The 21,980-nt window shown below is 33.3% G+C and overlaps 1 protein-coding gene across 2 annotated transcripts in view; it reads right to left on the bottom strand.

Moving 5' to 3' along the window:
• The window catches only part of NECTIN3 (nectin cell adhesion molecule 3), a 151,964-nt gene that overhangs the window by 37,990 nt on the left and 91,994 nt on the right, over positions 1-21,980 (bottom strand). For both annotated transcript variants that reach the window (XM_060098857.1, XM_060098856.1), the window contains exons 6-7: positions 16,986-17,124; positions 14,782-14,866 (exon numbers count right to left, since the gene is read on the bottom strand). In XM_060098857.1, coding sequence (XP_059954840.1) covers positions 14,782-14,866; positions 16,986-17,124 — 224 coding nt within the window. The remainder of the gene's footprint in view (positions 1-14,781; positions 14,867-16,985; positions 17,125-21,980) is intronic.

Genomic DNA, 21,980 nt, shown 5'->3' with positions numbered 1-21,980 from the left:
ATATGATCACCTCAATAGATACAGAAAAAGCTTTTAACAAAATTCAACAACGATTTATGATAAAAACTCTGCAGCAAGTGGGCATAGAGGGAACCTACCTCAACAGAATAAAGGCCATATACAACAAAGCCACAGCAAACATCATTCTCAATGGTGAAAAACTGAAAGCATTTCTTCTAAGATCAGGAACGAGACAAGGATGTCCACTCTCACCACTATTATTCAACATAGTTTTGGAAGTCCTAGCCGTGGCAATCAGAGAAGAAAAAGAAATAAAAGGAATACAAGTTGGAAAAAAAGAAGTAAAACTGTCACTGTTTGTAGATGACATGATACTATACATAGAGAATCCTAAAAATGCCACCAGAAAACTACTAGAGCTAATCAATGAATTTGGTAAAGTTGCAGTATACAAAATTAATGCACAGAAACTCTTGCATTCCTATACACTAATGATGAAAAATCTGAAAGAGAAATTATGGAAACACTGACATTTACCATTGCAACAAAAAGTATAAAATACCTAGGAATAAACCTACCTAGGGAGACAAAAGACCTCTGTGCAGAAAACTATAAGACACTGATGAAAGAAGTTAAAGATGATACCAACAGATGGAGAGATATACCATGTTCTTGGATTGGAAGAATCAATATTGTGAAAATGACTATATTACCCAAAGCAATCTACAGATTCAATGCAATCCCTGCAGTATAAAAAAGCAAACAAACAAACAAAAAAAACAACTAATACTAAACTTTCTTTGGGTTATTTGTATGGAAATATGTTAATATAAATGTTTCAGACATTACATGAAATTTCTAAAAATCTTATATGTTCTGGTATAATGTTATAAGTCATAATTCTAGTTATTACTTTAAAATGTATATCTCAGAAATAACTAAATTTCCTTGTCAATTGCATTACTATGAACTTTCATCAAATCTTTAACTGTGGTCATTTTTACGTCTTTTGTCATTTACAGACAGTTCTGGGTGTACTCTGATGCTTTTGCAAAAATGTTCCTATAAAAGGGTTTCATCTTCAAGGAATTCATGGAAAAGGCTCTGACAAGTACAGGTTTCTGGTAACTGACTATACTGCTGAACTGAATAAGCATTTTCAGAACTCTAATGGAAAACTGATGACTTCATAAAAGTGCTAACAAAGATCAAGATAAAAAAAATAATTACATGGGACTGAGTGAACTGATGAGGATGATTATAATTTTTGTGACTTTTTGTTTGAATAAAATAAAAAAAGGACCATACACCATGATCAAATGGGATTTATCCCAGGGATGCAAGAATTCTTCAATATACACAAATCAATCAATGTGATACACCATATTAACAAATTGAAGAATAAAAAAAAATAGACATACAGGAGGTCATCATAAGAGGTGATCCTGAATATATTACATACATATTTGCTAGTAATCAGCACACAAAGGTAAAGAAAGTGAGTTGTGCATTTTTATAAATATGGGAATGATAACAAGCCTAATGATTTTTGAAAAATATTTGTAAGGCAGCACCAATGATTCAAACCAAAGTACCACTCTGGATAAGTCTTTTCCCCCAACGAGTCTTACTAATTCCTCAGTAATGAAATACTGTTTAGTCTGAATTATAAGATTAACTTTTTAATTTATACACCCAAGGAAACACATATATCACTTTGGGGCTTATATCTTTTCAGAGTCAGTTTCCCAAATAGCAAGCAATACATTAAAAAACAATGAGTCAACAACAGGCTAATTGCTTGCCCTGAACATATCCCTAATTAAGCAAACATCAGTAAAGCAAACAGAGTACATAAAATTGAGGGGACAAACATCTTGGTTTGAGAACATGTGCCAAAGAATCAACAAAATAAATCTGGAATCATGCCGCAACTAAACTTAACCAGTGGCGACAGGATGTCTCTGGGGAAAGAGAGTGCTAACTATGTCTACTACCATGCCCAGGAACAGGAAATTTGTACTATGGTAGGTTGGTAACTATGGAAACTCATCTGACAAATTGCAAAGGCAGAATGGGTGACAGAGTCCCATACTCATAAAAAAATGGAATAACTAAGTGGCTAGGTCAAATGACTAAGGTTAATTCACCCAAGGATAAACTGGCATCTTGACTACTTTATCCAAAACAAACCCTTTTGAATGTTTTCCATCTATTAGATTTTTTAAATTTTTCTTAATTTTTGACATTGTAAAGATTTCTAAACCAAAAAGCATCTTGAATTTAATTTCCAAGTGTTAGACAAGTGTAATACATGAAGTGTAATACAATTTTATTTAGTATTTCTGGTTTCTAACTTGTAGCATTAAAAATATATATATGGCCTATGCTTTATCGTTGAGGTTTTTTTTTTTTAAAGAAAAAAGCCAACGGACTATTTAGAAATGTTTAAATTGGTTCATTCAAACATGCTTTCTTCAAATTTAAGAGGTTTCAAACTTAAAATTTTACTTTAATGAAAATCTTGCCTCTAATGTCATTTTATTTAAGAAATCTGAATCAACTAAATGAAAGGGTCAATTACCCCACTTTCTGGCTCTTCCTAAATGTATCTTATGTGTTTTCTAGTTACTCTATCATTTTATGAAATAGGGAATAAAAATGAAATATTAAATAAATGATAAAATATGTAGCAGATCAGAAAATTAGAACCCAGGTTGCTCTCTACCTCTTGAAGTTCTGTAAGTAAGATTAATGTCTCCTATTACTTTTGAAAGTGACTATCACTGTGACAAGTTATTTTCCTATAGTTCACATTGCACATTTTATTCTAAATTAGGTATTCTTCTAATTAGTTTAGGAGTATCTTTCAGATGTTAAGATATAGGAGTCATTTTAAATATAGGAAGAAAGTACTTTGAATTAGAATGATCAGAAATGGAGAAAGAAGCTATTAAGAAATTGGAGAAAAGGCTTGGGAAAGTGCAAGAAGTCTCAAAATTGGGATAGGTGCACTTAAATGCATACTGACACTAAAGCACGCATATGTGAAATTAGGACAATCCTGGAAATTCTAGGATACAAGACTGCTGTCCCAATATGTTAGGAATGTTTTGATAATAGTCAGTAGTCTGAGTTAATCTCCCCATAGTGATTTCATGTTAACAGGTAGTAACAGATATCACTAAATTAATGTCTACTAACCTCTCTTATTAATCTGTTTATCTCTATTATTATTCTCTGATGGTAAGTCAGGCATTGTGGCAGGCATGGAGGCCGCACTGGCACTGCACACATCACAGTATGACAGCAGCTGCCTGAAGGAACACTCCATTTAGGTCAGTTTAATTTAACCAAGGACTCCATAACTGAATCTGCTTAGGAAGAGTCTAAAAAAAAATCACTCAGTATAGTTTACTGTAATTCACTGAATGAATGAATGAACATTATAAGTTTAGCCATATGGGTAACAATTACCTAAAATAATATATTATTTACATTATTCTCTCAAAAGTTCATGTGTGGCCTTTACTAATTTTTTATATTTAACATGTCAAAACAACAATTTGCCAAGACAAAAATTACGACTAAGTAGCCAAATTCAAAGCAAAGTTTGATTGATAATGTCTACGTAAATTTAATTCACAAATAAGAATTCTATTCTCTGAAAAAAATTTAGTTGCTTTGAACATTTAAAATAACTCAGCTCTCTGTCTCTGTACTTAGAAAGGAATCTCTCCCAATAAAGGAAATCATGAGCGCTTTTAAATAAAGAATGCTATTAGGCCCCCTAAAATTTGGGAGGAAAGTTCATTGTACTTAGCTTACTGTACTTAACTTCAATAGCTGTTTTACTTCTCATTACTCATGAGTCAATCAAGAGTCACCTCTAATTAAGAATTATAGTTCCCTGATGGCAGCGTGAATTTAACACAGATCTCAAACCACTCGAAATTGAATATTCTGATTGCATCTCAGGTATGAATAGCCTAAATTTAATTCTTCAAAAACCAAGGAAAAAAACACAATTTAAGTAAATTAATGGTTAGGATAATACTTTTTTGCAGGAGCTCCCAAGTAGCATTGAGCCATTAAAACAGTTTTATTTCCCAAAGTTTAGTATTAAATCTGAGTCAATATTTCAGACTTTAACATGGTTTATGAGGTGCTTTAAAAGTATTCTGGTGGTAATGTCAAAAAGCTGAGGTTCATTTCCAGTTATTACGAGTGTATGGTGATTAAATCTTTGGAAATGATAAGATATTATAGCTTGGCACCTTGTTACACCATCTTACTCAAAATTAATGATGGATTGGCTATAAAATTTCCAAGTTGTTTAAAATAAACTTTCTAGGTATTACACAGGCAGAAGGATGAGGTGACACTATTATAGATTCTGCTGTCTTCTTTGTTCCCCCAAACTCATGGAATAACCCTCAGCTAGCTTGGGAAACTGACTTTGCAAACAATTCATTTCACTATCACAGCAACTCAACAACAATTCCTGAGTAGCCTTTGTATGGAGCAGTTTATTAGACACCAAGAAAGGTTACAAAGGCAGTAGTAAGTCATGGTTTCTATTTCTAAAGAGTTTATAATTAAGAAAATAGAAAAACAGGAAACTCAGAAATACACATCTATTAAGAACAAATAGTGAGTATATAATTTTTATAATGAATCAGTTCTTATAACTCATTTATGGATTTAAAAGGAAGAAAAAAGATGAGACGTTTATAACATAGATAGGATTTAAAAGGAAGAAAGAGGTGAGATGTTTACAACATAGACAGAACCAAGTGGAATTTTACTATAAAAAGTCTTACGAAAAGGTGTGAATTAAATATTCTCTCTGGATTGCTCAGAACATCTTAAAAGACCAACATTTAGTTCTTTTACTTTAATCATCTACTGCCTTTTTTTTGGTAATGAGTATTGGTGACTAGGATGAAGCCAGCTCTTTTCTATCATTTAATCTACATAAAATAATTCAATCTGTATTAGAAATAGTTCTGAGGGAAATAATGCATTACTTAATTTTTTTTTTCTTTCTTAAGATAGACCTAACTTTCCCACTTAGACAGTTCAGCTACAAATCAGAAACAATCAAAATCAGGGTCAGAGGATTTCAACTCCTTTCTGAAAAATCACATAATGAATGTACTGACGCTGGCAAAACCATTTAAAAATACTAAAACGCAATTAAACTCAGAATCTTTATTGCCTAGAAATCATCTCTCCAGGTTCCCCAGATCTGTGCTGGTTTACATGTATACAATAAATCTGAAATAAAGTTTCTTAGAGTATTTCTATAATTTACAGCAAGTCAAAATAAGTGAATCTGAATCTTCTTAATTATTATAACAAACCTGTTAGGTCCCATTTGATTCTACTAAAAACAAGAGTTATTCTCTGTGCTAACTACTGTTTTTGATACAGAGATGAATAGAACATATAAAGACATAATGGCTACTTCAGTACCATGGGCCACAAAATACTATTACAGAGGCCAAATCTTCCTAATTTCTATATTTCTCAGGTGAGATTAGAATTACTTACACTATTTATGTCTCCTGAGGATACTAGATACTGAAGGAACGCTAGTGATGAAGAAAATCTACTGTCTTTGAAATAATTCATTAAATTTCCTAATTGCTGATGCTTATACAGGAAAAATTAAAATGATATATCATAAAAATATTAACCAAATTAATAGAAATTAATAAAAATAGGTATTACCACAACATACCCACATTCCAGAAAGAAAGCATGGCACTACATTGCCATCATATAAATCAGACTTCCTCAGAATTAAGAACTGCTCTTCAAAAATCAGTTTAGAGAATGACGACCAAGAGAATGGGAGAAAATGTTTCCAAACCATATTATCTAACAAAGGACATGTATCAAAATGTCTTATTCTGCTCAGGTTGCTATAACAAATTAACATGGATTAGGTGAAGCCATTCTTTTTTTTCTTTTTTCGTTTTTTTTTAAAAATCTGTCTTGATTTCTTTTTCTTTTTTTAATTGGAGTATAATTGCTTTACAGTGTTGTGTTAGTTTCTGCTGTACAATGAAATGAATCAGCTATATGTATACCTGTATGCCCTCCCTCTTGGACCTCCCTCCCAACCCCCCTCTCATCCCACCCATTCTAGGTCGTCACAGAGCACGGAGCTGAGCTTCCTATGCTTTATAGCATGTTCCCTATCTATTTTATGCATGGTAGAATCTATTATACAGAGTGAAGTAAGCCAGAAGGAGAAAAACAAATATCATATATTAACACATATAAGTGAAGCCTTTTTTTTTTTTTTTTGCAGTACGTGGGGCCTCTCACTGTTGTGGCCTCTTCCGTAGCGGAGCACAGGCTCCAGATGCGCAGGCCCAGCAGCCATGGCTCATGGGCCTAGCCGCTCCGCGGCATGTGGGATCTTCCCAGACCGGGGCATGAACCTGTGTCCCCTGCATCGGCAGGCGGACTCTCAACCACTGTGCCACCAGGGAAGCCCGGTGAAGCCATTCTTTAAGTGAAGAATAAACACTTATTTCTCACAGTTCTATGGAAGTCCAAACCTCCTATGTGTCTAAGATTTCGGTTCTTGGTGAGGGCCCTCTTCCTAGCTTGCAGTCAAGCTATTTTCTTGTTATAATCTCACATGGCAGAGAAAAGAAAGAGAAATAAGCTCTCCCCTGTCTCTTTTTACTGAGGGCACTAATCCCATTATGAGAGCTCCACCCTGGTGACCTAATCACTCCCAAAGGTCCCATTGTCAAATACCATCACATTGGTGATGAGGGTTTCAATGTATAAATGAGGGGGAGGGGCACAAACATGCATTCCATAACACAAGACATATAAAGAACTCTCAAAATCCAATAATTTTAAAAAATCCAATAAAAATGAGCAAATATTTGAACAGAGACTTCATTAAAGAAGACAAATCAGGGCCTCCCTGGTGGCGCAGTGGTTGAGAGTCCGCCTGCCGATGCAGGGGATACGGGTTCGTGCCCCGATCTGGGAGGATCCCATATGCCGCGGAGCGGCTGGGCCCGTGAGCCATGGCCGCTGGGCCTGCGCGTCCGGAGCCTGTGCTCCGCAACGGGAGAGGCCACGACAGTGAGAGGCCCGCATACGGCAAAAAAAAAAAAAAAAAAAAAAAAAAAAGAAGACAAATCAGCAAATGAAAAAAAAGTTACATGTATTAGTAATTAGGGAAAAAACTAAAATAATAATGAACTAACCACACACCTGTTAGTACCTAAAATTTTTAAAGTTTGATAATAATAAATGGTAGCAAGGGTATGGAGCAACTCATACATTGCTGGTGGGAACACAATGGTAAAACCACTTAGGATGACAGTTTGGCATTTTCTTAAAAAGTTACGTTTACCATATGACCCAGTCATTCCACATGTACATGTTTACCCAAGACAAATGAAAGTATATGTTCACACAAAGACATATAAAAATGTTCATAGCAGCATTGCTTGTAATAGCCCAAAACTGGAAATAATGCAAACATCCATCAATAGGTAAATGTATAAACAAAATGTAGTATATCTACAAGGTACACCTATCTAAAAGGAATAAAGGAGAGACCACAACAACATGAAGAAATCTCAAAATCATTATGTGGAGTGAAAGAAGCAAGACCAAAAAAGAGAATCTACTGTATGATTGTTATATAAAATTCAAGAACATTTAAACTAATGTATATAGATAGAAAGCAGATTAGTAGTTGGTTCCCTGGGGATGTAGAAAGGGAGCAGGGAAATGACAAGAGAGGAAGATTACAAAGGGGTACCAAGAAACTTTTGAAAATGATGAATATGCACATTATCTTGATTGTGGTGATGTTTCTAGGGTATGTATGTATGTATGTTTTTGTGTATCTGCTGTATGCCAATTATACTTGAATAAAATTCTTTCCAAAAAAAGGGGGAAAAAATGTCATCATAGGCATTTATCTATTTGTCACTAAAATGTAAGCTCCATAAAGACAAGAATTTTTAACTGTTTTATTGACTATGTATTCCCAATACTGACATATTAGTACCTAAGAAATATGTTTGATAAATGGATGACAGAGAAAAAACAAAACGGAACTATGAATGAAAAGATGCAAACTCCATTTTAATTTCATTTCAAGCACTACTAAGCTTATAATAAAAGTATCAATAATTTCCAAAAGCAATATATGCCGAGTTTACATGAGCCAAAGTAGTAACAGTTTTATCCTTCTACTGAAATAATTTCACTGCTTGGTCTCTTTAGTAACTTTCTAAGAATTACATGGCTTCTTTTTAACTAACAATAATGATAATAACAGCAAACACATAGTATTCACTATGTGCCAGGCACTGTTCTAAGGATGTAGCATATGGTAATTTATTAATCTTTATGAAACCGTATCAAGTATGTTTATCTTTTCTCATTTATAAGATTGATTAGTAGAGCTCTGACTTAGTAAAAATACCAATCCTTTATACTTCAGAGGTTGCACTGATATTTTATTTGAATATATTATTTAGATATTATTCGTTTATAAATCAATATTTCATCCAAGCTTTGTTGTTCACAAAACTTATTCCCTCCTCAGACCAGAACAAGGCCCTACAATTCTTTTACTACTTATCTCAATAATTACCACTACCTATTAACTGGAGGCAAAATGCAGATGAAAACTTTTTGCTACTCTAGGGCAAAACCATCCTAGAAATACTCAGGACTCATTTACTTAAATATTCCACTCAGTCATTTAGTTTCCTTGAATTTGGAAGAAAAATGTTAATTCTTTTATCATCTTCCTCTCTCCTTTCTCCCTGACCCCAAAGCCCGTAACTACTGATATCTGGTATCTGAAAACACGTTAAAATATTCAGATCCAGGGAGAAAACCAGACCATTAATAATGAGCATAAACAGCTTATCTAAAAATACTATTGGAAACTGGCAGTGATATGTTGGAAAGATGAGTTCTGAGGAGAAATAATGAGAATCTATAAAACTATAAAGAGTAGTAGGGTGAACAGGTTCAAGAAAGCCATAAATGAAATATGGTATGATTAGTAACTGAAATTAAGATACCTGGAGGACATATCTCTAACTCCAGAACTTGATAACAAGTAGAACCATCATGTTTCTAAAGCCACACAATTTGATAATATTAGGGCTCTAGTCATAACATAGTTTCTTAATTTTTCAATCTTCTTATTTTATCACATAAATCTATGGGAATATGAGTCATCTTGCTTAACACTGTATACCACAAATTTAGATACCAACGAACAATGTACATATTATTCATGCTGGAATCAAAACAAAAAATCTTCATATCTATTTACAAAATTTTTAAATAGCACACAAAAGAATGGCAGCTTACAGGAAAAAAAATGATCGTTTAAAACTTGAAAAGATGCTGAAACTTGCTAATAATGAGATTGCAAAATTGCAATTATATATTTACTATTTTTCACCTATCAGATTACCAATAATCAAGTGGAATACATACACTGTTGGTGAGAATGTGGAGAAACAGGCACTTTCAAACATTACTCACACAAGTGCAAAACAGTACAATATTTATAGAGGATAATTTGACAGTACTTATAAAAAACATAAACACATTTACTATTTGATGTAGCAAGAGCAAGTCTAAAAATGTAGCCTGCAGATTATACTTGCATAGATACAAAATAGCATATATACAAAGCTATTCACTGCAGCATTATTGGTTTATTAAAATATTTTGACATTATAAACTATGTAATATACACACATTAGAATCTTAGTAGACATAAGAAAGAATGAGAATGATTTTTACCCCAAAAAGAAAGAGCTCCAGGGCTTCCCTGGTGGTGCAGTGGTTGAGAGTCCGCCTGCCGATGCCGGGGACGCAGGTTCGTGCCCTGGTCCGGGAAGATCCCACATGCCGCGGAGCGGCTGGGCCCGTGAGCCATGGCCACTGAGCCTGCGTGTCCGGAGCCTGTGCTCCGCAACGGGAGAGGCCACAGCAGTGAGAGGCCCGCGTACCGCAAAAAAAAAAAAAAAAAAAAAAAAAAGAAAGAGCTCCAGTATATCTTAAGAGGAAATGGCAAGATATGTAACAGTGTATATATGTTACCTTTTATCCGAGAAAAGATAAAATGTGTGTGTGTTTCCTTGTCTATGTTTTACATAAACCATATGAAGACAAACAAGAAATTGATAAAAATGGTTTTCTGTAGGAGGTGGTGGGGGTAGGGTAAGTAGGAATGGAAAATGGTACTAAGACTTTAGAAAATACCCTTTTATACTGTTTTGCATGTATTACCCACTCAAAAAAAAAATGTAGAAACACTCTTCCTCCACAACACTGCGATGAACATTTACAAAAATGTACTAAAGACTATGATATATGAGAGTGAATTATTGAGGAAAAAAATCGTAATTTTTCCAGATAGTAAATTCTGTTGAAATACTAGCAGATGCAAACTATTATATATAGAATGGATAAACAACCAAGTCCTACTGTATAGCGCAGGGAACTGTATTCAATATCCTGTAATAAACCATAATGGAAAAGAATATGTAAAAGTATATATATACATACACACACACATATGTATGTGTATGTGTATATATATATATATATATATATATATACACACACACACACACACGTACGTATAACTGAATCACTTTGCTGTACACCAGAAACTGAATCACTTTGTTGTACACCAGAAACTAACACAACACTGGAAATCAACCATACTTCAATAAAAAGTAAATTTAAAAAACAGTGTTGTCTTGCTTTAAGAAGAGAAACACAGAACAACATAACAGAACTAAGAGTTCAGAAATATACCTAATATATATGGGAACTTATTTTAGGATAAAAGTGTCCTCAAATCATAGAAAAGGACAGACAATTCAATAATTTTTGGACAACTGGTTATACCATTGGGGAAAAAATGTAGGTCACTACCTTATATCATAAGCAAACATAAGTTTTATATTATTTAAAATAAAATAAAACATCCCATAAAACTGTGAAGAGTTTTGTATGATTTTTTAACATTTCAGATCAGGGAGAGAGGGGGAAATGGTCTTTTTAGATAATATATAACTTCCAGAAACGATAAGGAAAAAGATAAAGAGATTTTAACTACATAAAAACTTAAACGTTCTGTATAAGACACTATAAAGTTAAAAAATAAGAGACGAATATAAGACAAAAGATTACTGTCCATATCAAAGAGCTGCTAAAAAATTAACAAGGAAAGTTCAAAAGTAACTGAAAATTTGAAAAAAGATGCAAATAGGTGGTTTACAGAACTACAAATAGGCAATCAATTATGAAACTTCTTCCAGGAATCTATGAAGCTTTTAAATGAACTATTTTTCCAGTTTTATCAAACTGGCAACAACAACAACAAAAGTTCTACTAAACAGTATTAGAGCGGGAAATGGGTTTTAATATACTGTTTATGGGAATATAAATTAATACAGCTAGGCTGGCCAGCAATGTGACACCTATTTAAATGTAAAAAATATTCACAGTAATTCTATTTCTTTGCATATATTTTATAAATACATGTGTACAATAAAGTATATAAAAGTACACTCAATGCAGCAATTACTGTAATAGAAAAAAAAAGGAAAAAACCTAGGAATATCATTAGGTAATTTGTGGTATATCAACACAATGGAATACTATTACAGCCATTAAGAATTAGACAGAGAAATAGCAATAGTTCTCAAACCTGAATGTGCATTAAAATTCACCTGGTGAGCTAGGTAAAATGCCCATTGTCTCCAACCCCTGGGATACTGATTCAGTGAAACTGAATGTGTGTTCAAGAATCTTCATTTTTAATAACCCAGAGGATTTTGATAAAGGTGGCAACATTAGTCACTCTGAAAAATATTAGTAATGGAGTGGAAAAAGCAATTTCTATGACCACATTTATGTTTTTAAAGAAACTACTTGTAGATGTAAATATGGACGATGTATACTTCAAAGTAAACTTGTGGATAAAGTCTGGGAGGATATTTAAATTCCTAACAATGGTGACCTCTAGGAAAAGAAATAATATATTGGGAGATGCGGGGATGAAACAGAACTTTAACCATTAACTCTAAATTTCTGTAGTATTTGAATTTTTTTGTACCAAAAATATACCTACTCATTATCTATAATGTTAAGAAAAAATGTCCTGAGTTAGTATTTGTTTCCTAAATGAAGACTCACTTTTCTAGGATTATCAACTAATAACATGACAAGCTGGTGGTATTAATTATTCTTTGCCTTCAGGCAAGACATTCTTCTTTTTATTTCCCTCATACTTATGTGTGCCTCCATGCATCTTCTCTGCAGTATGATAATAGTTCCATTCCCACTCAAGGAAATCACCCCCTCACAATACCAGGCCTCATCCTCCTAACTTATATTTAGAGGGAAAATTCTCAAGTATGAGTTTTGGCACTATTATCACAAAAGTAATGGTTAAGCAGGGGAGACAAAAGTTAAGTACTAAGGAACTCTTTCTTTCTGTGGTTTCCCAAGGGTAGAACACTGATGGGTAGAACAAGTGGGACTCCCTTCCTTAAAGCCATGGTAATATTTGGGAGCATGGCCTGGCTGTGAGGGCTAGGGACTAATGACTTCAATTAGGAATTACCTCATGAGTTTAAAGTTGACCAGTTATCTACTGAAGCAGAACACTATGAAGGCATTTACTATTACAGCAGGCTATCATTGCATGAAACTAATTAGATAGTAATTACACACTTACAGATTTCTTGGTAACCAGGAAACAGTTCTATGTATTTTGCATTTTGATATCACAACATTAACTAAAATGCAGACAGCCATATAATTAACATATGACATTATAACACATGAATTACAACAATTATCTTACCGATGCATAATGATTTTAGCCTAAATTATTCTCAAAATCTTTATAGAATTAAGAATTATTTCACCTCCAACTCAAGTTTTGACTCTCCTAAGCAAAATGACAGCAACCAGCTGACCCTTAGCAATATTTTATAGACTCAGTTTTATAGCTAGAAGAGGGAAACAATCAATCATGTTTTTCACCTGCTGAATTTAACAGATGAGGAAAAAGTCACAATAGTACTAAATGTAAATGGTCTCTGAATCCCAAAGTCCAATGTTTGTTATCCACTGCAGATGCTATCCCACCAATTTCCTTTCTAAAATTTCCATTACTCTTTCACATAACTGTTCATTTCCACCTACATTTATGCTTGTGATTATGCAATTTACTCTAATCAACAACTGAGTAATTTTATCACATGTATCAAAATCCTACTTCCAAAATTGATCCATCCAGGAAGACTTCTCTGACTCCAAGGATAAAAACTGCAGTTTGTACCACTGTCAAGTCATCCAAGAAAAATCTTCCTTTTGTGTTTATTTAGCAGTGCTTACATATATAGAAATTATATTTTCTTAACTAAAACCCAGGACACATGATCTGAGCCAAATAATTTTTTTCAATTCATAAGCTTTTATAAATATTTAATTTGAAAATATTAAATAACAAGTAAATAAACTGATTTTAAGGACAAGAATAAAATTATATGCAATTAGGGTTGTACTAAAAAACTACTAACAACATTCTTAAAAAATTCCCACACCTGAATCTAGAAATCCTCCAGTTAGTGACTAGCTTTGTGGAGGGAGAAAGACAGTTATCCATCTGCAGCAGTTAACAACATCTTTAGCTAAATATTTTGTTGACATTTCACACTACTTGTCAAGTTACTTTATTTGCCAAAAAAGATGTGAGGCTATATTCTTTATGTGAAAACAAGAGTTCTGTAAAGATGGCGCATCTTCATCCCTAAGACACCAAACTTGTGCAAGATGACAAAGGTGGTGCCCATTGTCAGTGAGTGCACATGCCACGGAATGCTCCTCCCTGCCCCATGCTCAGGCAGGAGACTGATTATATGGTCAACCTAGGAACAGAAGCTGAGAACATCTTAACAGAAATATTCCTTTGCCTTACTCAAGCTGAAGATATAGGGCATAATTTAGGAGAAAAATATTATAGTGTCACAGGTAATAAAACCCCAGTACAGGGTTAGAGCCCCAGGAGGCTGCATGCGTGATAGAGGAAAAAAGCAAAAACAAAACAAAGTTAAGAATAAAAGCATTATGGCTTAAACTTTCCCAAGTAGAGCATATTAATCTAGATATAGAATCTAAGACAGAAGCACTGAATCAATACTTTCACACAAATTAGTGTAAACTGATTCCAAAAGAAATTTAAATTATCATAACTGTAAAATGGGGCCCAATATTCATGCCCAGAATTTTAAATTGGAATATAAACCTTTTGTTGCTAAATAAAGGAATGCTAAAACTTAGATGCATATACTGAAAACTTTGCATATACTCAAAAATAAACAAAAATACATATGCCAAGGAGAAAAACCTCTCCATCATACATTAGACCCTACCATTCAATTTTTCTACCTTTTATTTTATATAAAAATGCACATTTTACAATGGATCATTACGTCAATTAAACTCTATTAACAATAAGTCTTCAGCCATAAGCTTTTAGTAAAAATTTGTACTCCTAATACAGTGTTGATTTTTCTTACCTATACTGGCCATAACTTCTTTTCTTACCAATCTGTAGACTAAATTTGATCCCCTGAATGTTTCAGAGAAATGATTATATATTATTACGTAATATTTAATGTATAATGACTAGATAATATTTTGAAACAAATAATATACATTGCTTAATATTTTTTATTTCATTTTATTTTACGTGTACTCGGGAACACTTACCTGATATAGAAGGTCTTTCTGAGGCAAAGGGGGGGACTGTCCTTCATACATAGGAGGTGGTTTATGTGTGGGTGGAAGGTCGATCCTGCAAAAAAACAAAAAAAAAGGGTGGGTGGGGGAAACATTCAAGATTCGCTTAAGTTTTGAGAATATTTTCCTCATACTAATATTTGTATTAGCATACATGTTTAATTCAGTTCTTACATTTCCATTAACCAATCATAATTGGAAGAAAAAAGTGAACTGGTTTTAAAGGTTCTAATGTTTAGGACTAATCTGAAATAAACAATTCTTTGAAAAATCTAAAAAAGAAGCAAATAGAAGTATTTTTTGAACATTATTATTAAGCAAGTAATCTAGTATATGACTAATTAAGTACTGCACATTTTTACATATGACTATGCCTACCAACATTTTAAATATAGTCAAACATGTGAAATGGAAAACACTTTCCTCCGAAGTGTCATAAAAGTGATTTAAAAGACTATATCTTAAAATGATAATGAAAAAAATGTTTATACTATATTTTGGAAATACTTCCATAATTAGTTTTCAAAAGCCATGGTCATTCTTAGAATATTCATCATGTAAATTAAGATTTTCAATCTACAAACCATTACAAATATTGGCACCTGAAATAAATAAAGAGACCATTACATCCTTGGGGAATGTATTTATCTTTGCCAAAATGACCTAATCTACTAAAAAAAAGTATTTTCATATATTTTTAAATTGTTGCATTACAGCAAAAATAGAATTAAATATATCTTGTAGCTCTCTGCATTTTAGAAAATAATTTTTCATATATTCTCCTAATTTTGAAGATCACAGATAACTAATTTTCAGTAATTGAGATTAGTAAATCAAATAAAAATTTTACCTATATTAAAAGATAAAGAGGATGAAAGCTATAGAGGCCAAAGAAATTACAAATTCTCACTTCTCCATGTGGGCATGAAATAATATTTTAAATGAACAGAATTCAAATAATAAATAAAATGATTACATGGATGTAATTAGTGGCCTACTAGTAAATTATGTTTTTGAAATTATAGAAAAGTTTGAGATAATCTGGCAACTAAGATGAAGTTAACCACAAGCTAGATACTCTTGAAATATTAGAGGAATCGGTCTTACAGGTATTAGACTGAAAGGGTATATTTTATAATCCTTTTATTTAAAGTAATTATTTCCTTTAATGTAACAAAAATCACAGCAAATGTATAGCTACAAGATGCCATAAGTTATTTAGGTGAGAAAACCAAGGTTCATGGAGGTGACGTGACTTGTTCATGATCATACTGCTAATTTGATCGTAATAGAGCTAATATGCAGGTGTGCTTAATCCAAAAAGATCAGTGCTCTAACTATGCCAGATTAGAGAGGCAGAGACATACACAAAGCATTTATGAAGACAGAAGAAATACATTCCTTCAGAGCCAGCCTCATGTCCTCATATAAAAACATTAATAACCACACAAGAAATAATGTCATTTGTATAGAACTTCACAGTTCATAAACATCTTATTCTACCCTTATCACAGCCATGTGAGGTAAGCAGGAAAAGTATTATTCACATTTCACAGATGAAGCAACAAAAGCTGCTGATGGAATTAAGTGACCTGGGACTTCGGTCTTTTGATTAGACAACAGAGTGCAATTTCTGTTTTGTAATTCTATCTCATGATTAGGTCCAAAACATTGCTTTCTCTTTAAATAAAAGCACATTTTGTAATTCACCAAAACTTAAATTTCTTTAAGATAAAAGCTTTAAAACTCAATGTATTTAATAACTTTTGGCAGTTTAAAGTTAGTTATATCTATACATAAAACAGGTATAAACAATTTAAAGAAGTAATTTACATTTCTAAGATTTTTTATATCTGTCTTTCAACTACTTCATGGAAGACCTGCATTCTTATTCAGAAGGCAGGACAACACAGAGTCATTATGTTACCATTTGGAAAGATATGTAATATACTGTAGGTTAAAAAGGTGTCTAATATATTTGTCTCTAGCAGCCCCTTGCAACTGTTTATTTACTAAAATGTAGTCAGACTTTCTGACAAAACCAGTCATCTTACAAAGATCTAACAGTATCTTTACTTCCATCCCTCAGACACTTTTCATATGAGTAGCTATAAAGATAAAGACTGCCACATACTGAATATTCATAGTTGAACACAAGCAAAAAATTTACCTACACTTTGTCAAGGTAGGATGGTCTCTTTTTTCGAGGAGTCAACAGCACAGTCACAAAGATGGCAATGATGAAAAGAGCAAGGACAGCTCCAATTACAGCTCCAGCTACAGCTATAGAAGAGGTCTGCTTAAGTGGAACATCTGTAAAGCAACAAAAATTAGGTTTTTCAAACAATTTTAAGAGTTCTTGAGTTTTTGTCCTCTGATTTCTACAATGTGCAAGGACTAAGTATGTTATCCAACCACAAGCTTAGAAGACCCCAAATTTGATTCGTTACTTTTTGTAGCATTATGCTAACACATTTATTCCTTGCAAGATGTCACCTTAGCACTCCAAATTTACTTTTTTAAAGTGATGAAAAGAATCGCCCCAGTCAGGTATCAATGAGTGAATCTACTGTCAACAGGCAAAGAATGTCTGGACGAGAAAAGAAGATAGAGAAAAGGATGAAAACTAAGTTCTTACTCTAAAAGGTGATTAAAAAAACAAAAAATTCAGTATTCTTTAATGGAGTTAGCCAACAATGTATTGAATAGATTTTTACCTTTCATTCTATTAAAAGAAATTCTATGAAAGAAACCAAAAACCTTCAAGAAAGGGAAAACACTAAAAAACAGAAAATATCCCAGACCTAATAAATAAGTCAAAAAGTGACATTGCAAAATCTAAGTTTTTAAAATAGAAGTATTATTAAAACAGTGCTTGCTGCAGATAGCTTCCTTTAATTCACACACATTTAATACAAATTAAACTTTAAGATAGTGTCTATACTACAAAATTATGTAAATTCTTCCCTGTCTCCTGGCTATAGGCACACTCTATCATTTCTGAATACCAATTTCTCTTTTCCAGCCTGCACCACAAAATTTTATAAGAAAGGATGTTAAAAACATACTTAGTTGCTAGCATTTCACACAATTCTAAAAAAAAGTCACCCTACTTTATGAACTCCCAATTAAAGGAATTTACTAAAATTATTTTCAAATGTAAGTATTATGGATATGACAAAACCATCAATCGTTATGTGTAGGTATTATTTTGACAATTTCAGCCATATTAAATCCAATAACTGAATTTTGTGAAGCGACCCATCAGTTACAAAGAACCTTCAATATACAAGATTTTATCTTTCTAACCAGTAAGAAAGATATTTAAGGTAACATCCTATAAATGAAGATACTGCTATTCTAAAGTTAATATTCTGCCCAAGGTCATTCAGTCAATGAATAGGAGAGAACACAGGGTGAAATAAAGCTAGGTTGGGGCAGGATAGAAACCTCCACCCATAAGCCCTTTTTGGGAAAGAATGGTTTCTCGCAACATCTAACGTAGTCTCTCCTTTTGGGCCCCCTATTTGGAAATGCCGAGCTCTTAGTCTTCAATTAAATTGACGTTCATATACACCCTTAAATAATTACAATTACTGTTGGAATCCAGACATGGCAAATTTAAATAGAATTAAGCACTATCAGTTTTGAAATATATTTCACCTACTTACCATCACAGTATTTCCAAATACATACATAGTGTATTTAGAAGCATTTCCCAACTGTTCATATTAAAATGTGATTCATGTGGTGTTTTAGATTGCTAAAAACAACATTTTAGGGCTTCCCTGGGGGCACAGTGGTTGAGAGTCCGCCTGCCGATGCCGGGGACGCAGGTTCGTGCCCTGGTCCGGGAAGATCCCACATGCCGCAGAGCGGCTGGGCCCGTGAGCCATGGCCGCTGAGCCTGCGCGTCCGGAGCCTGTGCTCCGCAACGGGAGAGGCCACAACAGTGAGAGAGGCCCGCATACCGCAAAAAAAAAAACCCAAAACAAAAAAAAAAAACCCACGACGTTTTACTTTCTTGCCAATTATAAAAATTTCTTTAGCAAACTAATGATCTTGGGTTTATTAATGGTTCATTTTATTAGCCTCATTCTAGACTAAAAATCTTATACCAATGAGTGCCAAGGAACCCAATCTGATAATCTTTCAAATACTGAATAGAATCTAAAACTATACAATTATTTTAAACAATATAACCAGCTTCATTGTTCAGGATGTTACCCTCATCTGCTAATACATACCTGGTTTATCTTCCTGTTGTTGCTCATTTCTCTAATCACTACTAACTCCATTTGAATATGTGCTACATGAGAAAAAGATTTGAAAACCAAGCCAGTCAAGTATTACTCTGCTCTTATAAATGTAGAAAATAGACTTGGGATGATTTAGGGCTAGTCTTATCTTCTACACTATCACTTTTCCCACCATGTAAGTTATAGTTTTGTATTTGGTTTTTAACAATAGGCCAATTGAAACCTATTAAGATTACATGACCAAGGTTATTTGACCAAGGTCATACACCTTATCAGTGGCAAAAATAAAAAATCCCTATGTGTCAAGTATGCTACCTATTCTACACTAGTTAGTCTAAAGATTTCCCTTTAATGGAATTTTTTCTTTTGCTAAGGAATAAAGTGGCCCTACCACTTTTGCCCAAGCGTGGAGAATTTAAATTTGGGTATTCTTATTTTGATGATAATGACAAAGTTAATACCATATGTATGTAATACTTCTGAAATTATTTTTCAAAAACTCAGGTTACTCTTTGAATATAATTAACCCAAATTAAGATTCTCAATTTAACACATCATTTTATATATATATATATATATATATATATATATATATATATATATCACTCAATCCCAACACATCATTATAAATTCTTCACCAAACCTCACACCTCCTACAAGAAAGCCTTTCATTTAATCTTAGCAATAATATTTAATTTGGTAGTGTTTTATAAGTAATAAACCAGAATCAGACTTTTAATATCCTAATTCCCAACTCTGAATATATACTATTTTTAATATCCTGAAGTAATTCTCAAGTCTATATAGATACTATTCTTTTTTTTTTTTTTTTTTTTTTTTGCTGTACGCGGGCCTCTCACTGCTGTGGCCTCTCCCGTTGCGGAGCACAGGCTCCGGACACACAGGCTCCGCGGCCATGGCTCGCGGGCCCAGCCGCTCCGCGGCATGTGGGATCTTCCGGGACCGGGGCACGAACCCGTGTCCCCTGCATCGGCAGGCGGACTCCCAACCACTGCGCCACCATGGAAGCCCAGATACTATTCTTTAAACATTTAAATAATGGTCTACTTATCCAATTCTGTCCCATTAGGCTTCTAATTTCTAGCTCTAGAATTCCATAACTGAGAGTTGACTATATGTATACTGTAACTCTTCCTTCTATCTTAATTTGAGCATATTTATTTCACTTGGCTCCATTCATTCTTTATTCATCTCTAACATTTTTTGCACACCTCTTCTTAGTATTGGAACAGGCTAGTAAGTGCTGAAATGAGGAAGTGGAAGAAAAGTTAGGCAGAGTCCATTTACCAATTGGATATCCTACTCTACATAGGGAAACTGATTAAGTACATATATGACATATATATCATATTTCCTTTTCTGATTCTTCAACTTACTGAGAAAAGAAGAAATAATATATTTTAGAGTATTAAGATTTTAAAAGTATTAATGGGTGATGAACACTAGTATGAAATGCAAAGGAAGAGCTCAAGTTTCTTGCATTCAAGTCAAAGAATTTTGACGAAAATTGAGAATTTAGCCCCAACACTGCCTCCCCACATCCCTGTCCTCATAATCTACATAGACTCTATATTCCAACAAAACCACAAGGAGAAAAAAATTTTAACTAAGCAAATGTATAAAAATTTGGCATTTTTCAACATTAAGCTAGTTTACTGAGTGACTGACATGAAGCAACATTACCTTACCATCACCTAAGGAGATGTTCTACTAAATCTAATTGTATGCTTACAAGCAGCAGAAAACAAAAAGACAAAAGCATTAAAATATTTAGTATTAAAGGATTGGTGCATGTCTCCCAAAAGAACATCTTTCTGTTATCACAGCTGCTTATTAACCCATATACATTGGAAACTCACCTCCAAAAACAGAAAAATAGCATTCCTCAATACTACCAAAGTACACTATCCATAATTAAAGATACCATGCATATGTCTTATGGAGAAAGCTATCAAAAATCAGTTACAAATAATACAAAAAATTTAATACAGATATGAGAAATAACTTTCATTACTTTTTGAAAAAATATACATAAATATTATAGATATTAAATTGAATTAAAGCTTGTCTTTGTTATCACTCTGATACAAGTGAATAAAGCCTACGTAAAGGCTATTCAAACATGTGCTCACCTGATTCACATCTAAAACTGAGGCATTATAAAGTTTTTAAAAGTTAAATACTATTCTATACACTAAAATACGTGCTTCTGGCAATATGCTAAAACCATTTAAAATGGGTGAGTACAGAAATCCATAGTCCCTTTTTACACTTACATTAAAACACCAAATCCCAACAATTGAGATGTTAAGTTTCATCCCTCTTTTTCTTCATTTCCTCCACCCAAACTTCTGTGATGCCATGGATTGATTCACAGCTTAATGTAATACCCTACAAACTTATCTTCCCAACTTTCATTTGGGATTAAATTCATATATTCCCATAATACATGTTACTGTATTACCAAATTTTCCCCATATGCCCCACTGTTTTATTTTTCAATAGCCATTTTAATGCTTATATTTCAATACGACATCTAAGCCTTTATAACCATCCAAATATTTATCTTACTATTTTTCAATAAAAGTCCTCTATTTGGGTCAGGACAGTCTCCTCAGCATCTCATCCAACAAATTACCAATAGTAACCAAACATGTGCCAGGCCCTGTGCTAGGAATGCCAAGGATAATTTTACACAGTTCCTGTCCTCACAATAGAGCAAAAGCCTCAAGGTAGGGTCAGAGAATCCATAAAAATATTTATTTTCCAATGAAGTATAGGACGAAATCATCACTTTTCTAAAAAAAAAGAGGGAGAGGGCATTTAATAAAAATTACTGTTGTACTAGTATGGATTGGCACTGGTAGCCCCAGTTGGTCCATGTGTCAG

Source organism: Mesoplodon densirostris, chromosome 5 (assembly GCF_025265405.1).
Source record: "Mesoplodon densirostris isolate mMesDen1 chromosome 5, mMesDen1 primary haplotype, whole genome shotgun sequence".
NCBI lineage: Eukaryota > Metazoa > Chordata > Mammalia > Artiodactyla > Ziphiidae > Mesoplodon > Mesoplodon densirostris.
The sequence above is the reverse complement of the archived record's forward strand: the minus strand, read 5'-3'. Positions and strand labels throughout refer to the sequence as shown.